At 54.9% G+C, this 24,474-nt stretch overlaps 3 protein-coding genes across 3 annotated transcripts in view; 2 read left to right on the forward strand and 1 right to left on the reverse strand.

The window, feature by feature from the left end:
- LOC128899309 (zinc finger protein 721-like) overlaps positions 1-24,474 on the reverse strand; it is a 586,691-nt gene that overhangs the window by 207,473 nt on the left and 354,744 nt on the right.
- LOC128899323 (gastrula zinc finger protein XlCGF17.1-like) lies at positions 6,807-7,984 on the forward strand. Its single transcript, XM_054177704.1, has 2 exons — positions 6,807-6,878; positions 7,028-7,984. Exons 1-2 carry the CDS (start codon positions 6,807-6,809, stop codon positions 7,982-7,984), a joined length of 1,029 nt encoding a protein of 342 aa, XP_054033679.1.
- LOC128899298 (olfactory receptor 14A16-like) lies at positions 21,400-22,359 on the forward strand. The gene has a single exon (XM_054177676.1). It carries the CDS (start codon positions 21,427-21,429, stop codon positions 22,357-22,359), a length of 933 nt encoding a protein of 310 aa, XP_054033651.1. The 5' UTR covers positions 21,400-21,426.

A 24,474-nucleotide genomic window follows, 5' to 3' on the forward strand; every position in this document is an offset into this window, starting at 1 on the left:
CTGCTGTGGGGGGGTGTGGGGGAGCCCTGGGGGGTCGGAGGCTTTGTGCCGGCAGCTGCCGGGCGGCTGCTGTGCTGAAGGGCAGCGGCTGGGCTGAGGGCCAGGCGCGGGGGGGAGCTGTGGGCAGGCTGTGGGCTGGGTGCCGTGGGGGTGTCAGGCGTGGGTGCTGTGCTGAGCCTGAGCTTAGGAGCGCCTGGGGCTGGGCTCAGCTGGGTTTGGCTGTGCTGGGGGTGGTGGCATCCGAGGCCTCTGTGCTCTGCAAGCTCTTGAGGCACAAAGATTCCCTGGGGGGTTGCAGAGTGATTTTCAGTTTCTCTGCAGGCCTCCTGAGCACAGAAAGGCTCAGGGCAGGAGGAGCTTTTGCTGTGTGGCTGCAGGCTGAGAGCTGTGCAGAGCTTTTGTCAGCTCTGCTGGCAGGAAGCATGGTCAGAAGCAGACTGCTCTGCTGCAGCTGCCCTGCCCCTGGGGAAGTGCTTGCTGGCAGGCAGCCAAATGAGGCTGAGCTGTTGAGTGTCTGCTTGTGGCTGAGGAGCTGTACTGACTTGGACTGAAAGGTTTGGCTTGGGCTGGGGGCAGCCTGTTCTGGATGGTTTTGGTGGTGAAAAGTCCTGCAGGTTCCTTGGAGGAGCTTCAGCAGAAGACAAAGCAATTCCCTTGCTGCACTTTGCTGTGCAGTGAGCTGGGAAGGGAAGGAAATGATTGCTGCAAGTGAGTAAAGCAATTGCAGTGCTCTGCAAGTCCTGCTGCCAGCCAAGGGCTTGAAGGAGGTTGAAAGTCAAGTGGTGTGCAGGGATTGGTGTGGGGAAGTGTTTGGCTTCTTGTGGCCAAGTCAAGCTTTCCTTGTGCAGGAGGAGAGTGACAGCCTGGGCTGTGCAATCCCTGGGGCCCTGGAGCCCTTCTGGAGTGGTTTTCTTCTGTAGAGCTTTGCAGCCCAGCTGCAGGTCTGCTGTTGCTTGAAGCTCTTGCTGGTTGTTTTGTGCAACCTTGGGTGTTGGATCAGTCTCTTGGCTCAGTTTGGTCCTTTCTCTTGGGGCCAGGTTCAGCTCCCTTTGGTTTGGCAGCTGAGCACAGCTTGAGGCTTTTGCTGCAATGGTTTTTGTGCTGGCAGCATTCTGTACTGCCAGCTGGAGTGCTGTGTGCAGCTCTGGTGCCCCCAGGAGGGGCAGGAGGTTGAGCTTGGGAGCTGGGTCTTGACCTTGGGAAGTGGTTCTGACCTTGGGAAGTGGTTCTGTCCTTAGTTGCTGGCTCTGAGCCTGGGAGCTGAGTCTCCACTTTCGATTTGAGTATGAGCTTGGGGGCTTCTGGCCTTGGTTGCTGGTTCTTGAGCTAGGGGTACTGGTGCTGGGCTCGGGAAGTGGTTCTGGGCTTGGGGTCTGGGTCTGGCTTGGGGTTTGAGTCTGACCTTGGGTGCTGGTTCTTGAGCTTGGGAAGTGATTCTGATCTTAGTTGCTGGGTCTGTGCTTAGGGGTCAGGCTCTGGGCTTGGGAGCTGGTTCCTGAGTTTGGGGGCTGGCTCTGGGCTCAGGGGCTGATTCTTGAGCTTGGGAAGTGATTCTGACCTTAGCTGCTGGTTCTCGAACTTGGGGGCTGGCTCTGGGCTTGGGGCTTGGTTCTTGAGATTGGGACATGGTTCTGACCTTAGTTGCTGGTTCTAGAGCTCAAAGTTGGCTCTGAGCTTGGGAAGTGGTTCTGGGCTCAGTGTCTGGGTCTGAGCTCAGGAGCTTGTTGTTGATTCAGGGCTGGCTCTGGGCTCAGGGGCTGGGTCTTGAGCTCGGGGCCTGCTTTTTTGAGCTTGGGAAGTGGTTCTGACATTAGTTGCTGGCTGTGGAGCTCAGGGGCTGGCTCTGAGCTTGGGAAGTGGATCTGAGCTTAGTTGCTGGCTCTGAGCCCAGGAGCTGAGTCTGCATGTTAGATTTGAGTGTGAGCTTGGGGGCTGGTGGGCTGGTTCTTGATCTTGAGAAGTTGTTCTGAGCTTAGTTGCTGGTTCTTGAGCTTAGGAGCTGGCTCTGAGCTTGGGGGCTGCTTCTTGAGCTCAGGGGTCAGGCTCTGGGCTCAGGGCCTGGCACTGAACTCGGGGGCTGGTTCTGGAGCTGGGAAGTGGTTCTGACCTTAGTTGCTGGCTCTTGAGCTCGCAGACTGGTGCTGGGCTTGAGGGTTAGCTCTGGGCTTGGGAAGTGGTTCTTGAGCTAAGGAAATTGGTTGGGGGTTGGTTCTGACCTTAGTTGCTGGTTCCTGGGCTTGGGGGTCAGGCTCTGGGCTTGGGCACTGCCTCTGAGCTCAGGAAGTGGTTCTGGGCTTGGAGGTTCTTGAGCTTGGGAAGTAGTTCTGACCTTGGTTGCTGGTTCTAGAGCTCAGGGGCTGGCTCTGAGCTCAGGAAGTAGTTCTGGGCTTGTGGTTTGGGTCTGAGCTCAGGAGCTTGTTCCCTGAGCTCAGGGCTGCTCCCTGGGCCTGGGGGCTGGCTCTGGGCCTGGGGGCTGGTTCTGGGCCTGGGGGCTGGTTCTTAATCTCTGGGGCTGCCACTGAGCTCAGATTCTGGTTCTTGAGCTTGGGAAGTGGTTGTGACCTTAGCTGATGGCACTGAGCTTGGGAGCTGGCTCTGAACTTGGGAAGGGTTTCTGACCTTAGTTGCTGGTTCTCAAGCTCAGGGACTGGTGCTGGGCTCAGGGTCTGGCTGTGGGCTTGGTGGCTGCTTCTTGAGCTTTGGGGTCAGGCTCTGGGTTGGGAACTGGTTCTAGAGCTTGGGGGCTGGCTCTGAGCTGCAAGAGTTGAGCTGAAGTGGAACTGTGCCCTGCAGAGGCAAAAGCTTTTCCTTCCCAGTCAGCCCTTGGAATCATCTCCCCAGGGCAGTGGTGGATTCCCCTGCAGGGCAGAGTTGGAAGGCTCAGCTTGGCAGGGGGCTGGGCCAGCTCCTTTCAAGCCCAGTGTCAGCTGGCAAGGTTGGAGCAGCTGAGCCTTGGGGGCCCTTGCAGCCTGGCATTGTGTGCCAGCAGAGCTGTGCTGCTGGTTTGGAGGGCACTTGGAAAGCTTCTGGAGCATTGGTGCAGAGTGTGCAACACATCCCTGAGCCTAGAAACTCCCTCAGCTCTCTGCAGAATGAACTCTGCAGAGCTGGAAGAACTTTCCAGGAATGTGGCAGAGGTTTGGAGGAGTTGGGAAGGGATTTTGGTTCTCCTCCTTGTCTGTTCCTTGTCCTCCTCTGCCTCCTCTTTTTCCTGCTCTCCCTGGAGACTGCCCTTAGACTCCTAGAATCCTGGAGTGGTTTGGGTTGTCAGGGAGCTGCAAAGGTGATGCAGTCCAAGCCCCTCTGCGGTCAGCAGGGACATCCTGCACTAGCTCAGGTTGCCCAGAGCCCTGTCCAGCCTGAGCTTGAACCTCTGCAGGGCTGGGACCTCAAGCCCCTCCCTGGGCAACCTGTTGCAGTGTTCCAGCAGCCTCCTGGTGCAGAATTTGTTCCTCCCCTCCACTCTCAATCTGTTCTGCTCTAGTTTGAAGCTGGCTGCAGTGCTGCAGGTGAAGTCTGAGCAGAGCCAAGTGCCAGGATGACCTCTGTCCATCTCTGGCCCTGCTGCTCTGGGTGCAGCCCAGGCTGCCCTTGGCCTTGTGGGCTGCAGGCTCCCCCTGTCTGTTCCTGTGCAGCTTCTTGTCCAGCAGCACCCCCCAGTCCTTTTGTGCAGGGCTGCTTCCTATGCCCTCCTCCCCCAGCCTGTGCTGCTTGTGAGGATTGTGCCAGGCCAGGGGCAGGACCCTGCCCTTGCTCTTGTTGAAGCTCAGGAGGTTGCCCTGGGCCCCCTCTGCAGCTTGTCCCCTTGAACTCCTCCAGCTTGTTCTGCAGGGGATTGCCTTAGGTTTCAGGAGGCAGAGAGGCTCTCTTTGAGCCTTGTGAAAGGAGTTGCTGCAAAGCTGTGCCCAGAGGCTTGGATGGAATTGGGCAGTTTCCATGGCTGTGCTGTTCAGAGCTGCATCCTACAGTGCAAAGCATCAACCCCACAACAATCCATAGTGTGCCTGGGCCACGGGACCCAAGCAACCTCCCTAGGCCAAAGCTGCCTCCAGAGCTCCACCAAACCAGGCCAGAGCCCCAGGCCCCAAATGCCTTCCCCCTCCCCCATGCCTCTCTGCCCCTCCTCCCCCATGCCCAAGTGCTGGTAGGCAGCTCCCAGGTGAGCCAGGCCGCTCCAGGCCACAGTTGGCAGCACTGCCAAGGCCTCAAAACTCCTCTGCAGAGAGAGATCCCAGAAGATGTTGCTGGGAGCAGAGAGGAAGGGCAAAGGAGTTTGGAGAGCCTGTGCTGTTCCTTTGTAGAGAGTGGGTGCAGGCCTTGTAGGAATGAACTGAGATAGATGACACTTTGTGGTGTCCCCCTGGACTCTGCTGTCCCTTCTGGAGGTCTCTGCTCTCTGGTGTAAGACATCCCAGTGCCTTCCACCCACCACAGGGATTCTCCTCCATGCTTTCATCCAGGGGCTTCTACGAGACCATGCTGGCTGTGTAGATCAGCCCTGGTGACATTGTGGGACCCTGGGGACTCTGAGAGGGCAGCAAGTGAGTGGAGCTGGAGCACTGGATGGAGAGATGGAGGGTGAAGGCTGCAGGGGGTGGGAGGGCTTAGTTCAGCAGCTGTGAGGCTCTGCCTGGCTCCTGCCTACAATGGTGCTGGCAGCAGCTGACCCCAGAAGCTCAAAGCCCCAAACCCTGCCTGGCTCAGGACAGTCCCCTGAGCCCTCCTGACATCCAGCACAGCCCAAGCAGGCAATCAGGGCTCCTAGCCACACAGCCCAGCCATCCCCCATGGCAGGAGTCACCGGAGGTCTCACTCCCTCTCTGTCCCCCTTGCTCTCCTCAGTTGCTGCCTGAGGTGTCTGCAGGGTCCCTCCCCAGCCCTCATCTGTAACCCCCCCTTGGCTTGGTGCTGTTCTTTCAGCCCTCCAGCTGATCCCAGCCTTTAGTCTCAGGCCCCTTCCATCCTTGTGCTGCTGCTTCCAGCCCAGTTCCTTAGAGGCTTCCTCAGCCACAGCATTTCCCACTCCACCCTTCCAGCTGCAGTGGCAGTGGGGGTGGGGGACACAGGCCCAAGGGACAGCCAAGGCAGCAGGGCCATGGATGTGCTAGGAATGAGGGAAAGGCCTGGGAATGGTCAGGCAGGAATTAGGCCTTGTCCCCCCAAAAAGGGAGAGGATGCAGGGCCCAGGTGGCAAATGTGTGTGCAGGGCATGGCAGAATCTGGCAGCATTTGAGGAGGTGAAAGGAGTGAATTGTGCTGCAGCTCTGCATGTGTCAGCTGGGAGATGAACAGCAGCCCCTGGGCACTGTGCCCTCCCATCCAACCTCCTTTTCTCTTGGGGATGTGGAGTGGCAGCTCCAGGAGAGCTGCGAAGAGCAAGCCGAGAGAAATGGTCAGGAAGAGAAGGAAGCCAAACCCTTTCCAGTGAGTCTCTGGGCTGCAGGTGTGTGAAGGGTGCTGGAGGTGTGAGGTTTGGGCAGGAGGCAGAGACTCCTCCAGCATCCCAGTGAGGGCTGAAGAGGTTGAGCAAGAAGCTGCCCAAGTCCCTTCCCCCTTTGCTGCATCTCCAGAGATCATGAAGCTCCCTTTGTGTCCTGAGGGCTGCTGTGATCTTCTCTTGGGGAGTGGGCAGCAGAGAGGTGTGTGCAGGGCAGAGCTGAGCACAGAGTGGGTGTGGTGGGGGCAGGGCCAGGGAGGAGAGCTGGGTCCAGAGCAAGATGTGCTGGCAAATGCAGCTGCAGGCAGCAGAGGCCTGGGCAGGCAATGGGAGGAAGCTTTAGGCAAGGCCTGGGAGAGGCTGTGTGGAGGCAGCTGTGTTGTGGTTCTGGCCTGCAGCTGTGTGCTGGGGGCTGTGTGCTGGGCAAGGAGCTGAGTCTGCAGTTGTTGAGGCCTCCCATCTTGATCAGCCCTGGCTGTGTGCTGTGGCTGTGCTGCTGGGCTTGGGAGCTGCCCCCAGCAAGGCTGAGCTGTGCTGCCTGGTCCTGGGCAGTGCTGAGCCTCCCTCTCCATCCCTGTCCCTGTGTGCTGGGGAAGAGCTGAGTTTGCAGATCTGCCCCTTGGAGCAGGCCAGCAGGTAAGAAATCCAGAGTGTGGCAACAGCAGGACCCCAGCCCCCAGAATCCTGGAGTCCCAGGGCAGCTCCCAGCCTCCTCCACCTCCTCCTGCCCACCATATCTCACCCCTCCAGGGGCTCTGAGGCACATCAGATGTTGGAGTCTGGGAACTCCCAGGCTTGTGGGGGGTCAGTTGTGTTGCAGGAGGTGATGTTTGAGGTTGGGACGTGGAGGGTGGTGGGAGAACGTTGAAGGTGGTTTGGGCTTCCTTGGTCAGTGCTGCTGCCTCCATTGCCTGAGCCAGCAGAGATCAAAGGACAGGGCCTGGGCCAGGAACCACCCTGCCAATGCCCCTAGGCTCAAGGAGAGTGGGACAGGACCACTTGTAAGACCTAGGGTACCCCAGGGCACTGATCAGAGGAACCTGGGGTCTCAGCACAGGTATTAGAGGTCTGAGCCCACACTGTGGCAGAAACTGAAGGTTTGAGTTCCCCTCTGCATTCTCTCCTCTGCTAGGTGTTGGGAGTCAGGGACTGTCATGTCCCAGGCAGGATCTGAGGTTTTCTGATCCTGGGATCAGGTGCTTCCATGTTCCAAATCTCACTGTTGTGACCCTTTCCTGCCACAGTATGGCCTCACAGAAGGCCCCAGACAAAAGCTGGGAGGAGAAGCAGCACCCATAGATCAAGTTGGAGCAGCCAAAGCTCAGTTTGAAGTGAGAGGAGAAGGAGGAGAAAGAGGACAAGAGGGAGGATGGTGATGCTGAGGAGAATGATGACTATGATGATGATGAGTATGAAGAGGAGGATAACCATGAGGATGAAGGTGATCAGGAAGAGGAGGAAAAGGAATTTACAGAGGAGGATGAAGCCAGAGTAGGTCCCTCTGTGCCACCCAAGCAGCTGAATCAGTGCCCTGAGTGTGGGCAGAGCTTCCCAACTGGCTCAGAGCAGGTGAAGCACCACTGCCCCCAGCCTGGCCCCCGGCCCTTCCTCTGTGGTGACTGTGGCCAGAGCTTCAAACAGAGCTCCAATCTCATCCAGCATTGCCGCACCCACACCAGTGAGAGGCTATACAGCTGTGCTGAGTGTGGCAAGACCTTTGCTCACAAGTCTGCCCTCACCCAGCACCGCAGTGTGCACAGCACTGAGAAGTCCTTCACCTGCAGGGACTGCAGCAAGAAATTCACACGTAGCTCCACCCTCACCATCCATCGCCGCCCCCACACCGGAGAGCATCTGTTCCCCTGTGCTGAGTGCGGCAAGAGCTTCACCACGAGCACGGGATTCATCCGGCAGCAACTCATCCACAGCGGTGAGAAGCCCTACAGCTGTGCCGACTGCGGCAAGAGCTTCACCGCGAGGGGCAACCTCAACCAGCACCGTCGTGTGCACACTGGCGAGAAGACGTTCAGCTGTGCTGAGTGCGGCAAGGCCTTCAGACATAGGGGCACTCTCATTCACCACCGCCGCACCCACACCGGTGAGAATCCTTTCACCTGTTCTGAGTGTGGCAAGAGCTTGAGCCGCAGGAGCCATCTCATTGTTCACTGCCACACCCATACTGGTGAGAGACCGTTCACCTGTGCTGACTGTGGCAGGAGCTTCAGCCGTAGGGGCACCCTCATTGCTCACTGCCGCACCCACACCGGTGAGAAACCTTTCACTTGTGCTAACTGTGGCAAGAGCTTCAGCTGCAGGGCCAAACTCATTCACCACCGCCGCGCCCACACCGGAGAGAAGCCGTTCACCTGTGCTGACTGTGGGAAGAGCTTCAGCCGCAGTGACTATCTCATTTCTCACCGCCGCACCCACACCAGTGAGATGCCATTCACTTGTGCTGATTGCGGTAAGCACTTCACCCATAAGGTATTCCTCAATAAGCACCGATGCATCCACACCAGAAAGCAGCCTGCACTGGACGGGAGATAGAAATCCACCTAGAATCTGTTGGGTAATCGGCACCCCTCTGAGAGGGTCTTTCCAGCACCAAAATCATCTCTTTTTCCTTTGCAGTTCTCAGGGACTGGGGACACCACCAGCAGCAAACATCTCCTGCCCTTCTGAACACCAATTATTGCTAATGAGAACAATTACAGTGCTGAGTCGGCACAGCTGGAGCTTCCAGTGGAGCTGGGCAGGGCTTTGCCAGGGTCTGTCTGGTTCTTCCCCAATGCTTTTTGTCTCCCTGGGGCAAGAACCTCCCTGTACAGTAACCAATTGTGTCAATAAACCCCAAAAGTTACCCAAATCCTCTCTGTTTGCTTTTATTTCAGACATCCCTGCCTCAATGCTCAAAATTTGGGGGCATTTGCTCCCAAGGGATGGGGTGGAGCTGTGTGCCCAGTTCAGGGAAGGGAAAGTGAGGTTCTCAGAGGAGTCTTGAGGGGCATCTCAGAGTCTTTCTTCAGGGGCTTTCAGGTGATCTTAGGTGTTTGGGATTTGGATGGTCCTAGGACTGCCTTTTGGGATCTTTGGAGGGTGTAGGGGGAAGCTCATGGAGATCTTTGGAAGACCTCAGAAGGCTTCTGTTGGCTTTCCACTCTGGGCTGGAACAGGTTGAAGAGCTGAGAAGAGGTTAAGCTGCCTGTTCCCCCCAAAACAGAAGGGAGGGAAAAATAGCACACACAGGAACCAAAACCCCCTCTGGGTTGAGATAAGGACTTGAGACAGCATCAACAGAGCTGACTCCAAAAGAGATCCCATAATGCACACTGACCTGAGGCTGTTTGCAGAAAGAAGCACAGCAGTGAGCAGCAGCAGCCAGGAGTTCAACCCCTGAAGCCCTCTCCCTCAGCAAAGAGCCAGCACCTGACAGCCAGGACCCAACAGCAGCAATCAGAACAGGAAGCCTCTCATTTTGCCATCTGAACTTAAGGTCATGTAGTACTTTGCTCCAGCCAGCACTGTCCCTGTGAAGGTGGCATGAGGCAGGATGGTGTGGAGTAATGGCAGCAAATTTTCAACTTAACCTTTGATATTCCCAAGCCCTCATTCTGTGCCATCTGCACCATGCCCAGCAGCAATCAGCAGCACACCTCAGGCATTGTCCATTCTCACTCCACAGGAGGTGGCTTTGCAGTACCCAGAGGGCTGCTCACTGCAGGTGCTCTGCAGCTCCACTCTGTTCCAGCACAGTCTGGATCAGTCCATGCCCAGTCCAAATGCTGCAAATGCTCGGGCAGTGTTTCCCGCTCTGGGGCAATCTGAGTCCAGTGACTCCTTCCATGCTGCCAAGTGAAAGCAAACTGTGGCTTGCATTCTAGTACTCAGCTTCCAACACATCCAGGTGTGGGGATCTGTAGGTAGTTAGGGTCCGGCGGCCGGAAGATCTCGTGCTGTATGGGAAGATAGAGCCCCTCTCCTGATAGATGATGTAAGCAGACGGAAGTGACGTTGTAAACCAAAGCTATAGAATACTGTGTCACCTACTAGTAAACACCATTTGCCATGCACCACATTGGTGTCTGCGAGCTGATGGACCGAGTGGCCCGGGGGTGGTCATCACGTCGTCCCTGAACCAGGTCGCCACACCTACGACAGGCAACAAGTGGTGCTGAATCCCGGGAACTCTGCCTGGATTCGGGTGAACTGCAGCCAGGACGGCAGGGGCAGCCCGGCAGGGAGAACATAGGGAGGACACTCCCAGGAGCTGCAAGGCAGAGAGCATACAAGTTCTCAGGACCCGCAAGGAGGAGGGGTACCTTGTGAAGATCGCCTTGTACAGTAATTCCCCAGAGCCATGAGGAGGATGGAAGCTCTCGTGAAGGTCGTATCCCAGTTACATAAGCAGGGGGGTATTGAGTGTAAGCCTAAAGATTTTACCCTTGCAGTTGGGAGGCTTTTACAACTTGGGCTCATTGACCAGCCGGTGGATATTCTCCACCCTGAAGTGTGGGATAAATGTACTAAAGCGTTAGCTGAGGAGACGGAGTCCTCAGGTTCTGGGAAAAATCTTAAGTCATGGGGGAGAGTTGAACAAGCCCTAAAGGAAGCTATACAAGAGCAGGAAACTTGGAGGGTGGTACAAGAGTGTTTACTGGCCACCCCGAAATTGGAGTCGGGGCACCACGCAGACTCCGCACCCCCCAGCCGGCGATGATTCTGCGGAGTCTAAATATTCACGAGAGGATGGCACACCCCCTCCGTCCCTGCATCCCTCACCCCCTCAACCCCCGAACCCTGACCCCCCTACGGACGGACAGAAGCACACACTGCCCTCCTGGGGTGAGCTAGCTGAGGAAGCCAGGGACACTGAAGCTAGGGTGAGACCACCGCCCTATACGCCCCAAGATGGCGCCGAGCGGCAAAGGGAAGGGCAGGGCGATGATGCTCCTGGAGGGAACAGGGAGGAAGCGCTACAACCAATAAGCGCATATGAATGGGAAGGGGAGGAGAATGAGAAGGACAAAGGTGGTGGGGACAACGGGGAAAGGGAGGGGGGCGTGAGCGAGGGGCAGAAAGCCAATCAGAGTGACCATCTGGAATACACCCCACCAAGTGGAAGGCAGGGAGAGTCCAGAAGGAAGGAGTGGCAAGGGAAGTGGGTGGGGCCACAGCCCGAGCGGAAGGCAGGATGAACCAAGGGGAAGGGAACAGCCCACCCGCAAGGGAAGTGGGCAGGGCCGGAGTACAACAACAAAGTACAGGGACCCGGAAGTGGTCAGTCAGTTGAGTTCCGACTCCGGGTCAGCTACTAGCTGGGACGAGTTGCTCACAACTGATTCAAACTCAGAGGAGGAGGAAATGGGGCTAGACAGAGTCAAAAGCCAAAGTATCCCTGTCCACAATAAAGAGGAACTGCGAGGGGGAAATCTTCCTCTCACAGATTGGAGGAAAATAAAGATTGCGTGTGCCAGTCGGGCCCCTTGGGCCACGCTAGCGTTCCCGGTCCGGGTGGCGGACGGGGGACAAAGGGTCTACTCACCAACAAATCCTAAGGATGTACAAGTGATTGTCAAAGCCATCGCAGACAAAGGGCTTAATTCTGCCATGGTCTCCACCCTCGTAGATGGGGTTTTTGGGGGAGACAACATGCTCCCATTTGATATAAAACAAACTTGTAGATTGATTTTTGACTGGGCTGTGAGTTTCTGTTCACAGGACCGGATCATCGGACACCCCTGTGACCCTTATACTCCGGTGGCAACAGAACTTGACAAGTCGGCAAGCAACCTATCCAAGACATTGGAGCTTGTCACTATAGGACAGGCAGAATTAGATTGCCATCACCATCAGCCATACAGGTGGATCCTACGGGACCTTGCAAGTCATCGAGTGATAAGGGAAAATGTAACAGGCCGATTGCAATGATCATGGTGGCACTGATCTCTGGGCCTTGTATATTGAATAGGCTCGTGTCTTTTCTCAAGAGCCGGCTGGAGAAGGTCAACATCATGTTTGTAGAAAATCCACAAATGCTCTAGAAATGTCCCTGGTCAGTATCTCTCCAATTATCTCTAGTTGTGCCCCAATTACCACTTGCCCAGTGTGCCTTATGTTTGTTACTGTAAGGTTGTGGGATATATTTTTATGGTTTTTATACTTTTTTATACTTTTAGCCTTTTTAGTCAAGGGTAGCGTGCCTGATGTTTTTATCCAATATATGATGTCTACTTTTAAGGATTGTTATAAAATATAGAATTAAAACAGGAATAGAATTTTTTTTAAGGATTGGTTTTGTTTAGCTAATTTAGTTGTGCATAGGGAGGGGGGACATCTTTGTGTGGTATATATTTTTATAACTTTTTATATTTTTATAGTATTTTATTGTATAGTATTGTATAGTATAGTGTGTTTTATATTTTAGTTAATTTAGTTGTGTATAGGGAGGGGGGAAATGTAGGTAGGTAGGGTCCAGCGGCCGGAAGATCTCGCGCTGTACGGGAAGATAGAGCCCCGCTCCTGATAGATGATGTAAGCAGAGAGAAGTGACGTTGTAAACCAAAGCTATATAATACTGTGTCACCTACCAATAAATGCCATTTGCCATCCACCACATTGGTGTCTGCGAGCTGATGGAAAGAGCAGCCCGGGGGTGGTCATCGCGCCGTCCCTGAACCAGGTCGCCATACCTACGACAGGCAACAGGGATCCTCCTGTCACACCAGAAACACAGATGGGTTCCATCCCTCGTGGTTTGATGGTGTCAGAGCACTCTGGGCACCTGTATCTACTAAAGCTTTATACTCTCATGGGTTCAACTTGCCAGGCCATTGGTTCTCTACAGTCCAACAAACCAAATTGTCTCTCCCCTCCATCTGGTTGCAGGCAGAGCCCCTCTAATTCTGACTGGGGTCCCTTGCATCTTGTGAAGATGTTTTGGGAGTCCCTTCAGCAGGACCAGAAGCAGTTTCAGCTTCCCTGCTCTTCTTAAGCATTTCCCACTGGAAACTGAGGCAGCATCTCTGGGGGGACAATTCCCCTGCAATTGACAGACTCCTGCAGCCAGGACTGGATTGGGTTTTCCCTTCTACTTCCTCATGTCCTGCCCATGGTCACACAAGTAAAGCAGAGGGTGTGCTGTGGTGTGTGCCTCCCAGATTCTCTCCCTTGGACAGGGGAGCAGCTGCTCCTCATGGCTGAAACACAGGACTGTACAGGTGGGGAATAAAAGCTTCTTCTAGAATTTAGAATGGAAACTGATTGGAACAGCAGTGGGGGAGGGGTTGGTCGGTGCCCGGCAAACCCTCAACCCAGGACAGTTTCAGCACTCCCTGAACCAAAATTCTATGAAGCAAAGGTTTGGCTTCCTCACGAGCTGGGAACGTCAGGAAATCTTTCCCTGGTGCTGTGTTTAGAGCCCTGACAGCACGGCACGGCTGTCCCCTGATCAGGAAATAGAGACCGGCGCCGACCGCCTGGCTGTGCCGCGGGGTTGCTGCTTCTCCCAGAGCACAAAGATCCTGGAGCCTCCCAGGGGAAGCTTCAGAGGCTTTTGCCGCCGGCTCCACGCAGCGCAGCCTCCGGCAAAGGTTCCCCGCTCCGGGGGCTGTGGCGCTTCAGGACCGGCGGTGCACAGGGGCCACCATGGTTCCCTCCCGTGGCCATGGCTCACGTGGCAGTTGCCCCCACGCTCCGTGGCACCGCCCCCAGCCGGGCAGCAGTGGCAGTGTGCGGCGAGGCCTTCTGCAGCGCTGCTTCAAGGCCCGGGTGAGGCGGAGCGGAGCGGCACAGAGACGCACACAGGCATAGGCACCGACACCGGCATGGGGGGCACTTGTGTACCAAACAGCTCCTGTTTCCCATCTGCCCCAAAGAATGCTGCTCCAGTGAGCATCCCCTGCTGACACAATAATTAACCAAGGAGCTGATCCTTTGCCAAATAAGCACAAGCACACGCCCTAAACAGGGCAAACAAACATGTAGCCTGGGCCTTGTTTGCCACAGGGGTGCAAACATGCCCAGGCAGATTGTTTACCTGGACTCAGTGGTGCCAAGATCCACCCCACTGACTCCAGAAGGGAGGAGGGACAAAGGGGGTTTGAGTCACACACACAGAAGCATGTTCTGGTAATATTTGGGGCACAATCCTGGTCATAAGCACCATTCACTACGAGGGGCAGCTGATCCTGGCACAAGCTGCTTCTCTGATGCAGCTGCCATGCCTGGGGCACTGTCTGTAGGTCCAGAGACCCTCCCTTGCCCCTGAGCCCTCTGCACAGAGATGAGAAGGGCTGGAGAGGCATGGGCCAGGCCCAAGCACATTGCAGGGATTTCTGTCTCTCAGGAACTCCCAGGCTGACAACAGACTTTGCCCAAACCTTTCCCCAGCTGGGGAGGATTTTTCACTTGCTCAGGGCTGAAATTCCAAAGCACCAGAGGTGACCACCAGTCTAAGAATTTGCCCCTTCCCTCCCCCACCCCCTGCCACTCCTCAGCATCCAGCATCTGGGCAGATCTCACAGTGGTTTCCTTGGGAGTGTCCTGTAGTGCTCTGGATGAAATCCGAGGAAGCTGCCCAGCAGTGGACAGCACAGCTCTGAGCCATTGCCCTAAGCTAACACTCTGCACCATCAGCAGCACAAACAAGACTGCAGCTCATCAGCCCCCTGAAAGCAAATCCATCAATGTAGTGAACACACCACAGGTAAGAAAACTTCTGTCAATCTCTGTTGAGAAGCCTCAATCCTTAATTCAATCCTCTTCTTATCTCTTTTTATTACCTCAGTCCTTTTGTCTCCTGCCAAAATCTGTCCTCATTAAGGCAGCTGCTTTCCTGCCCCACGCTGGGCTCCAGAAAAGGAATGTAATGGGTTCAGCTGAACCAGCAGCTTAACCTCTCTGCCTCCCCCAACACAGCACTGAAGGGAGAGGAAAAGAATACCACACAAAACCTCTTTGTGTTGATACAGAAACAAATGAGAGAAGAGTTTCCTGAGCAAATCAGATCATCAGAATACAAAAGCACAGTGACCTCAGCCTGTGTGCAGAAAAGGCACAGTGGAAAGCAGCAGCAACCAAGGCAAAAGCCCAAAGCAGGGAGCTGCTCCCCTATCCCTCCCTGTCCCACTGCCATAGCAGCGGAGCAGCCAACACCCAAAACATCCCAGAACCCAGAAGCAGCAACTGGCACAGGGAGCCTCCCATGTTGCAACCTGAACTTCAAGCCCCATCATCCTTTGCTCCAGCCAGCACTTTCATTTCTGAGGCTGGCATGGCTGCAGCATGCTCTGGATAACAGCAGCAGAGTCAACTCAACCCAGGACAATCAGGAGCCCCTCCAAGCAAAATGGAAAGAGCCTCTCAGCTTCTGTGAACAACTTCCACTGCTTTGGAGGCAGCTGGACTTGCCACATGGATGCATTAGCTGAGAGCCCAGAAGAGCCCAAGGGGGTAGTGGAAGGTGACTTCAGAAGGATCCTGAAACAGACTTCATGATTTGCAGCTGGAACCTTGCTGGATCCTGTTGGGATCTCCTTTGGATTCAGAGCCCTGTGACAATTCACAGGGTCACAGGTGACAGGATGTTAGGGGTTGGGAGGGACCTCTGGAGATCTCTGAGTCCCCCTGCCAGAACAGGACCATAGAATCCAGTGCAGGTCTCACAGGAACACATCCAGACAGGGCTGGAAAGGCTCCAGAGAAGGAGACTCCACAACCTCTCTGGGCAGCCTGCTCCAGGGCTCTGTCACCCTTACAGTAAAGAAGTTCTTCCTCCTGTTGAAGTGGAACTTCCTGTGCTGCAGTTTCCATCCATTGCCCCTTGTCCTATCCCAGGGCACAAGTGAGCAGAGGCTGTCCCTGCCTCTTGCTTCCTGACCCCCAGCCCTCAGATATTGATAGACATTGATCAGATGCCCTCTCAGTCTTCTCCTCTCCAGATTAAACAGCCCCAGGCCTCTCAGCCTCTCCTCATCAGGCAGTGCTGCAGTGCCTTCAGCATCCTCATAGCCTCTGTAGCAGATCCCTGTCCCTCTTGAACTGGGGAGCCCAGAGCTGGATGTAGTATTCCAGGTGGGGCCTCACCAGGACAGAGTGGAGGGGGAGGAGAACCTCCCTGAATCTGCTGACCACACTCTTCCAAATGCACCCCAGGATCCCATTGGCCTTCTTGGCCACCAGGGCACATTGCTGTCCCATGCAGAACTTGCTGCCCACCAGAACTCCCAGGCCCTCCATGGGGCTGCTCTCTAACTATTTGTTCCCTTGAGTGCTGTAGGGTTCACATTGCTCTGGACATTGCATGGTGCAGATCACCTCCAGTGAATCTGAGGCTCCCCAGAAATTGCCAGTAGGTTCCTCTTAATCACATGGATCCTGTCCCAGCAGGCACTAGTGCAGGAGAAGGAACACCAGGCTGAAGAGAAGGAGAAAGGGAACTGAAAACCTCATCACCTGAATCTAGAAAGAAAGCCCTTGGTAGCAAATGTCCATTCTGGATGGACACAGAACACAACACAGAGAGCTGATGAGAGCAACTGCTGGGAGTGCACCAACTGCCCTGAGAGCCCTAAGGAAGGGCTGGAGGGGGGAGGACATTCACTAGAATTCCAGTACCTGATAATACCTCTTGGACATGCTGAGAATCACAGAATTGTCAGGGTTGGAAGGGACCTCAAGGATCATCCAGCTCCAACCCCCCTGCCATGGGCAGAGACACCTCACAACAGAGCAGGTTGCTCAGAGTCACATCCAGCCTGGCCTTCAAAACCTCTACGGATGAGACTTCCACCACCTCCCTGGGTAACCTGTGCCAGTGTCTCTCCACCCTCATGGGGAAGAATTTCTTCCTAACATCCAATCTGAATCTCCCCACTTCTAGTTTTGCTTCATGTCCCCCAGTCCTATCCCTACCCAACACCCTAAAAAGTCCCTCCCCAGCTTTCTTGTAGCCTCCTTCAGATACTGGAAGGCCACAAGAAGGACTCCTTGGAGCCTTCTCTTCTCCAGACTGAACAGCCCCAACTCCCTCAGTCTGTCCTCATAGCAGAGCAGCTCCAGCCCTCTGCTCATCCTCATGACCCTTCTCTGGACACCTTCCAGCACCTCCAAATCATCCTAGTAATAGATGTTCCAGAACTGGACACAGTGCTCCAGGTGTGGTCTCACCAGGGTGGAGTAGAGTGGGAGAATCACCTCCCTGGTCCTGCTGGCCACATTTCCCTTGCTGCAGCCCAGGATACAATTGGCTCTCTGGGCTGCAAGTGCACACTAGTGGCTCCTGTTGAGCTTGTGGATGAACACTTCCCTTAAGGATAATCCAGAACAAGAAGCACAGGATGGGGTTGGAAGAGGCTCCTGATCCAAGCAAGAGATATTCCAAACATCTCCAGAGATGCAACCTAACTGATTAGCAAACATTGACTGCCTAAAGTCAAGGCACCTCTGTGGGAAAAACACTCAGGGTGTGCATCCATCCAGGCTGTCACCATCCCATAATAAGGAACAAACACACAGGGTGAGCAGCACCAGGAGGAAAGGGAAAGTATTGGAGATGTAGCAGCAAAGGCAGGAAAAGATTACCCCTCAGCTGGTCAGGAATCTGTGCCCCTGGGGCAGTGCTGCCAAATACAACTGTGGCTGACCAGTGAGAGACTCAAAGTTGGGTCCAAGGAGATGTGAAATGGCACAAATGAAACAATGCTGCAAAGGAAAGGGCCTCTGCTTGGCACAGCTTGGCCTGAGGGTTTCTGCCTTGCTCAGGAGAAAGTGAAGCAGAAAAGGCCATGGTGAAGATCTCTGCACTTCCAGTCCTCTGGAATAGGACTGCAGGTGCAGGATCAGCTTCCCAGGGAGGAGGGAAACAGGTTGCAGAAATAGCTGCTGAGAAGGGAATGGCTCCAGGCATGGTCTTTGCCTCAGAAGGAGGAGACGACACAGCACTGAACACAAGCTGTTGTGTTTCCATGGATCAGAGAGGAAGGACATCCATAGACATGGGTGAGAGATGGGAACAAAGCAGGATTGTGCAGGAAGGAGGAGCCAGCACAAGTTTTGCACCATGAGGGTAGTGGAACACTGGAAGAGGTTGCCCAGGAAGGGGGTTGGAGTCCCATCCCTGGAGACATTCAAGGTGAGGTTTGACAGGGCTCTGGGCAACCTGATCTAGTTGAGGATGTCCCTGGGAAGGTTGGACAAGATAACCTTTGGAGGTCCCTTCCAGCCCAGCCCATTCTAGGATCAGTGAGATATGGGAACCAAGCAGATTCTGCATGAAGTGCAAAAGGAAGATACCACCTGGGGCTTCTCAGAGCTCTGGGCCTGGCTATGGTTGTGGATTCCTGCCTTGGGCTTCAGTCTCAAGAAGTTGGTTGGAGCAATAACCCTGAGCTTGTTCCCCTTTGTTTGCATGGCTGTTAGAGTGCAGGGCATGTGTGAGTGCTGGTCTGCTTCAGGGAGCAGAGCAGGGGACAGCAAGGACCTCTCTGGGAAGATCTGGGGCAAATGTCACCTTCAAGAGCAGGCCCTAAGCCTCTGTATTCTCCTAAGCTCCCATTTCAAGGACCAGGCCTAAGGCCTGTCTGCATTTCATAGAGCAATACTGAGCAAGACTTTCCTGAGGTTCTTTTCCCTTCTTTCTGTTGCTTTTGGGAGACTCTTGAGTTTCTCCTTCCATCAGCTGGGCAGGAGATGTTCTCCTCAACTTTCACTACATGTTTTGGGATCTCTTAGGTTTGTCACCAGACATTGGTTTGGTCCCCAGCTGTGTTTAACCTTTTCCCTTCACCTTCTAATCACAGAAACACAGAATCCACCAGGTTGGAAAAGACCTCAGACATCATCAAGTCCAACCTAACACCCAACACCCCCTGACACCTAAACCATGGCTCCAAGTGCCACATCCAATCTTTTTATGAACTCCTCCAGGGATGATGACTCCACCACCTCCCTGGGCAGCACATCCCAGTGGCCAATTCCTCTTTCTTGAAAGAACTTTCTCCTCACCTCCAGCCTAAACTTCCCCTGGTGAAGCCAATTATTAACTATTAATAACAACCACAACAGGACTCCTTCCCAGTACAGATTGTGCCCACTCCCAGGAAAGGCTACACCACCTGAAGCCCTCCAACCACTCTTCTGGGACTCCTCCCACTACAACCTAAATCCCCTTTCCCACTCCCTGACAGGCTGGGCCCCATCCCAGTTCAAACTGTCTGCGTGTTCTTTGGAGCTGGAGGTTCTGGTGTGTCCCACTCCCAGACAGAAAGGCACTGAGCCCCTCAGTTTAAGAAGGACATTGAGATGCTTGAGCGTGTCCAGAGAAGGTCAACGAGGCTGGGGAGAGGCCTTGAGCACAGCCCTATGAGGAGAGGCTGAGGGAGCTGGGATTGTTTAGCCTGGAGAAGAGGAGGCTCAGGGAAGACCTCCTTGCTCTCTACAACTACCTGAAGGGTGGTTGTAGCCAGGAGGGGGTTGGTCTCTTCTCCCAGGCAACCAGCACCAGAACAAGAGGACACAGTCTCAAGCTGCACCAGGGGAAGTTTAGGCTCGAGGTGAAGAGAAAGTTCTTCACTGAGAGAGTCATTCACCATTGGAATGTGCTGCCCAGGGAGGTGGTGGAGTCACCGTCCCTGGAGGTGTTCAAGACGGGACTGGATGTGGCACTCGGTGCCATGGTCTAGTCATGAGGTCTGTGGTGATAGGTTGGACTTAATGATCTTTGAGGTCTCTTCCAACCTTGGTGATACTGTGATACTGTAATGCCATGTGCCCTAGGATAGAGTAAAACCTTCACACAGTGAAGAAGACCAACTGCAGCTGGGCTATGGCAGGAGGAGTGTGGCCACCCAGGCACAGGAATTTTCCTCCCTGTGGACCCAGCACTGCTGTGGCCACATCTGGATTCTTGGTGTCAAAGTGTGGGGTTCTGCAGTCTGATGGAGAAGGGAAGAACTGGAGAGGTAGCAGAGGAGATCTGCCAGCATGGGGTTTCACATCTCTGCGGAGAGGCTAAGGGGCCTGGGCTGCTTCGGCCTCTTGAATGGAGACTCACAGCGCTGCCATAGCAGTGTGCACATGGCTGAAGGCTGGTTTCAGAGGATGGAGCTCTTCTGGGGAGTGGAAAGAGACCAAAACTTCCACAAAGTGCAGCTTGGAAGGTTCAGAGTGGAGATGAGGCCAAAGAAATGTCCCTCAAACGGCGGAGCTGCTATGCATGAGGCCATCCAGAGGGGTCAGGAAATGGCAGGGAGAGCTGAGACAGCTCAGGGAAGGGATGGAAATGGCAGGGGGAGAGCTGGCTGGGGAAGTAAGATTGGTGTCAGCAGCCTGAAGGAAAAGAGCTGCAGGCATGGAACAGTGTAGGAGAGGCTGCAGTAGGGATGGCCAAGGGCTCTGGCAAGGCTGAGAAACCCAACAGGATCAAGGTCTTTGTGCCCTTGGCTCTGGCAGTTGCCTCTGCCACCAAGGCCTGTGAGGAGAAACTTGGCTTTGAGGCTTTGAGGTTGTTCTGTTCCAAGGGCAGTGGTCAGGGCTTGGCCTTTCTGCTTCCTAGACCAAAGGCAAGTTTTTCTCCCCTGCACTTTGCCTTTGTCTCCCTGCAATCCTGGCCTCTAACAAGCTGCTCTAACGAGTCCCTGGGGAGCCTTTGTCAGTAACAAGCCTCAGTGAGGCCAATCAGTGCTTCAAGGTACTTTGGAGTTTGCTTCTGCCTTGGACTTCTTGAGAGGCTTCTTGGCAGTACCTTGGCAGAGTCTCCTGGCAGTACCTAAGGATGATGTAATCAGCCCCAAATATTCCATGGGGCTCATTAAATACTGCTGAACCACAACTTATCCCCTAATTATTGCCAAGATTTCTGAGGCTAATTGGAGAGGCACAAAGTATTTGATAAAAACTATTTCACAGGGTACAATTCATTCTTTTTCAGCAGGAGTTTTCTCTTTGCAAACAAACCATAGAAAAACCTGACAAGGTCCTACCCTGGTCACTGCTCATCCTCACTCCCCACTGCCCCCAGTAGAGCCCTGAGCCACAGGTGAGGGACAGGATCTGCCTTGCCAGGGGCTGAGGGTCAGGGCTTGTCCCTTTGGATCAATGAAACCCCTCCAGGTTTCCTCAGCAACAGAGCCACCTTGAGCTGCTTGGCCTGACCTGTCAGCACTGCCTCAGTTCTCTGCTCTCCCCACAGCCTGGAGATGCTTCAGTGCCTCCAGTGATGCTTCCCTTGCATCCACTCTCTCCTTCTTCTCTAACCAGACCCTGGGGACCCTTTCCCAGTATGCTTCACTGGGACCCATTAAGAGTAGAAGAAAGTTCAAAGTTTGAATCAGACTTTGACTTCTGGAGAGGTTTCATCAGCTTCTCAGTCTCTGAGGTTCATGGACTTGGCACAAAAGCCACCAGAGGAGTCCTTTAAATGCCTTGGGCTGGTCCTCTGCTGCTGAGCCACGCGACACTCCTGGGCTGGAAGGAGCTGCTGGCAAGCAGGACACACTGCAGGAGACAGCTGTGGCCAGAAGCAGCTCCTCTGCACAGCACAGCAGGGCTGAGGACACTGCCAGAGGATCTCAGGGAGATGAGGAAGGCAGAGACAGCTTCAAGGTGGCCAGGACTGGGAGGGTGACTGAGAGTTCACTGGAGGAGGAGTCACTGCAGTCACTGACACAGTGAGGCTGTGGGTGCAGGACACTGCAGCTGTAGCTCCTGGAGGCATCTCCATCTCGGCTGCTGATGCTCAGCTAAAGGCTCCTGGAGTGTGCTCACAGAAGGAGGACCAAAGTCCTTCAGTTCCATCCTGTGAACAGCAGTGAGCAGAGCTGGGTACGGAGAAGGCTTCACCTCCAACCCCACTGGTTGGTAGGGATGTGGAATGACTGATTCATTCCTCATGCAGCTCTGGGAGGATGGTTATGATGAGGCTGAGAGAATTGTGCCCTAACTTGTCACTGCCTTTCCCTCCTTGGACAGGTCTCCATGGCCAGAGGCAGCAGATGGCCAACAGCAGCTCCATCACCCACTTCCTCCTCCTGCCATTCCCAGGCACAAGGCAACTGCAGCTCCTGCACTTCTGCCTCTTCCTGGCCATCTACCTGGCTGCCCTGCTGGGCAATGGCCTCATCATCACCACCATAGCCTGGGACCACCACCTCCACACCCCCATGTACTTCTTCCTCCTCAACCTCGCCCTCCTTGACCTGGGTGCCGTCTCCTGCACTGTTCCCAAATCCATGGCCAATTCCTTGTGGGACACCAGGGACATCTCCTATGCAGGATGTGTTGCTCAGCTATTTTTCTTTTTCTTTTTCATTTCAGCAGAGTATTTTCTCCTCACCACCATGTCCTACGATCGCTACGTTGCCATCTGCAGACCCCTGCACTATGAGACCCTCCTGGGCAGCAGAGTTTGTCTCCACCTGGCAGCAGCTGTCTGGGTCTGTGGTTTTCTCTATGCTCTGCTGCACACAGCCAATACATTTTCCCTGCCCCTCTGCCAGGGCAATGCTCTGGACCAGTTCTTCTGTGAAATCCCCCAGATTCTCAAGCTCTCCTGCTCCACATCCTACCTCAGGGAAGTTTGGCTTCTTGTGTTCAGTGCCTGTTTATTCTTTGTCTGTTTTGTGTTTGTTGTGGTGTCCTATGTGCAGATCTTCAGGGCAGTGCTGAGGATCCCCTCTCAGCAGGGACGCCACAAAGCCTTTGCCACCTGCCTCCCTCACCTGGCTGTGGTCTCCTCGTTTGTCAGCACTGCCATATTTGCCCACCTGAAACCTTCCTCTATCTCCTCCCCATTGCTGAATCTGGTGGTGTCAGTTCTGTATTCAGTGGTGCCTCCAGCAGTGAACCCTCTCATCTACAGCCTGAGGAACCAGGAGCTCAAGGCTGCCCTGAGCAAACTGATCCCTGGATGTTGTCAGAAGCAATAAACTCTTTGTCTTCTCCTGCAGAGCAGTTCTAATGTCACTCAGTGCAGGCCCAGCCTGGCTGCTCGACTTCTGGCTGCCGCTGGGGCTGTTCCCCTTGTGAGAATGCTGTTCCCACACAAATGTCTTTCTTCAGACCATTTCTGGTTCAGTGTTGTCCTCTCTGCTGTGACCCAGAGGCTGCAGACAAGAGGAGCTGTGCTCCCTGTGTGTGCTCAACATAATAAAGGACCCTGCAGGGAGTTGTTTCTCTGATTTCCTTCCTCCAAGGCTTCTGTGGAGCTGTAGGGCAGTGCCTGTGTGCAGAGGTGGAGGGGCAGGGTCCCAGCACAGCAGCAGTGCCAGGGAGCCCCAGAGCTTGGGCTGTCCTCAGCTGCTCTTTCTTCCCTTCCACCCTCTCCTGCTGAGCCTCTGTGCTGGGGCAAGGCCTGTGTTCTCTGGCAGCTTGGGCACTGTGATTCCGTGTGGCAGTGCTGGGACTGCAGGCAGGGAGAATCCAGGGCTGCCTGTGGGACAGAGCTGTGCTCCAGAGCAGCACTGTCATTAGAACAGATCTCCTCATGCCTTCATACCCCGACTCCCTCCCATTACAGACTGCACCTTCTCAGAGTCCAAACCGGATACCCTGACCCCCTTCCAGGATAGACTCAGTGCAAACATGCTTCCTTTAACCCCTTCCAGTGCAGATGTGGACTCATCCTGTTGCAAACTGGATCCTACTGTCCTCTAGCACTGCAGCCTGGGTCCCATCTCAGCACAGAATCTATCCCCTGGCTCCCTTCCTAGTACTGAATGCATCCACCCCAGTACAAACTGCACACCCTCATGCCCTCCCTTCACAGTCTGGGCCCTGTCTCAGTCCAAACAGGATCTCTTTCATCCCTCCATATATCTTGTACCAATAAAAACTCCATCCTCTGATCTCCTCCCAGTACAGCCTGGACCCCTCACACTCTGATCAGTCTCCACCAGCCCTGCTCCTCCCCTGAACCCAGTCCCCTGTTCTAACCCACAGGAGCTGAGCTCATCCCTCAACTCACCCATCCCACCGCAGCCTCTCCCACACCTACCCCTGACACTGACTTTGCAATCATTGTTCACCTTGGTCCAGGCCCTTACCCTTGGCATTCAGGCCTTGCCCTTTACCCCAGCCCTCAACAGAGCCCCAGCCCAAGCTGTGCGACTCAGAGCTGGTCCTCACCTGAGCCCTACCCAGCACCCTCAGCAGGACACCAAAGCCTCTCCTCAGCCTTGGCCTGAGCCACAGACTTGAAGGACAGATCTGAGCCCTCAGCCCCAATCTGCCTCAGCCCCAGTCCTCCATCCTCTGCTCTGACTCCTCACCTGCATCCCCTCCCACTCTTGAGGGATTCGGTCTTGGCCCCTGGCACAGGGCAGGGGCTGGGAGGCCTGATGGCCTTGGAAGAAGAGCAGGAGGTGAACTGTGGCTGAGCAGCTGATGGACACAGGGAGCAGATGGGTGGCAATGCCATGGGCAGCTCAGCTGTGCCTCAGGATCTCCTACACTGCAGCAGCCACAAGGCTGGGAGGTCACTGTTGGCTCAGCAGCTGAGAGGTCACTGCTGGCTCAGCAGCTGAGAGGGTAGTCCCTGAATCCTGGATGGCCTCTGTGCTTTTGTCCTCCCAGCTGCCAGAGTCCCCAGCAGGCAGCAGAAGGCATGTGGAGGGCAAGGGACCTGTGTGATTCCCTGTCCCTGAGCACCTGGTGGCCCCTGCAGGAAGAGCCTTGAAGCGTGGTTGTTTCCTCCCTGCCACCTGAGGGCCTGAGGGGACAGCAGCAGGGACAGGGCTTGGCTGTGGCTGCTGCAGAAGCTGAGAAGCAGCAGCAGGGACCTGCCTTGGAAGGCCCTGCAGAGGTTTCTTGTGCCTGCTCAGCTGCCAGGCCACAAACAGGCTGAGACCTTGGGACAGCATTCAGACATGAGGGATGGCTGAGAAGCTCCTAGGGCAGGAGGAGCCACATGGCCATGAGGTGAGTGTGAGGTCACTGCAAACTCCATTCCCTTTGTGTCATTGGACAGCAGCAGGCCCGGGGCTGGGCTGGGGACTGTGCCATCCCTTGTGCCTGCCAAGCTGACAGGCAACATCAGGAAGATG

This window comes from Dryobates pubescens, chromosome 43, assembly GCF_014839835.1.
Source record: "Dryobates pubescens isolate bDryPub1 chromosome 43, bDryPub1.pri, whole genome shotgun sequence".
Classification (NCBI taxonomy): Eukaryota; Metazoa; Chordata; class Aves; order Piciformes; family Picidae; genus Dryobates; species Dryobates pubescens.

Bases quoted from the DNA above. Each gene is read 5' to 3' on its own strand.
- LOC128899323 (XM_054177704.1), top strand. From the start codon at position 6,807: ATGGTGATGCTGAGGAGAATGATGACTATGATGATGATGAGTATGAAG. The intron at 6,879-7,027 runs GTGATCAGGAAG...CACTGCCCCCAG, and splicing joins GGATAACCATGAGGATGAAG to CCTGGCCCCCGGCCCTTCCT.
- LOC128899298 (XM_054177676.1), top strand. From the start codon at position 21,427: ATGGCCAACAGCAGCTCCATCACCCACTTCCTCCTCCTGCCATTCCCA.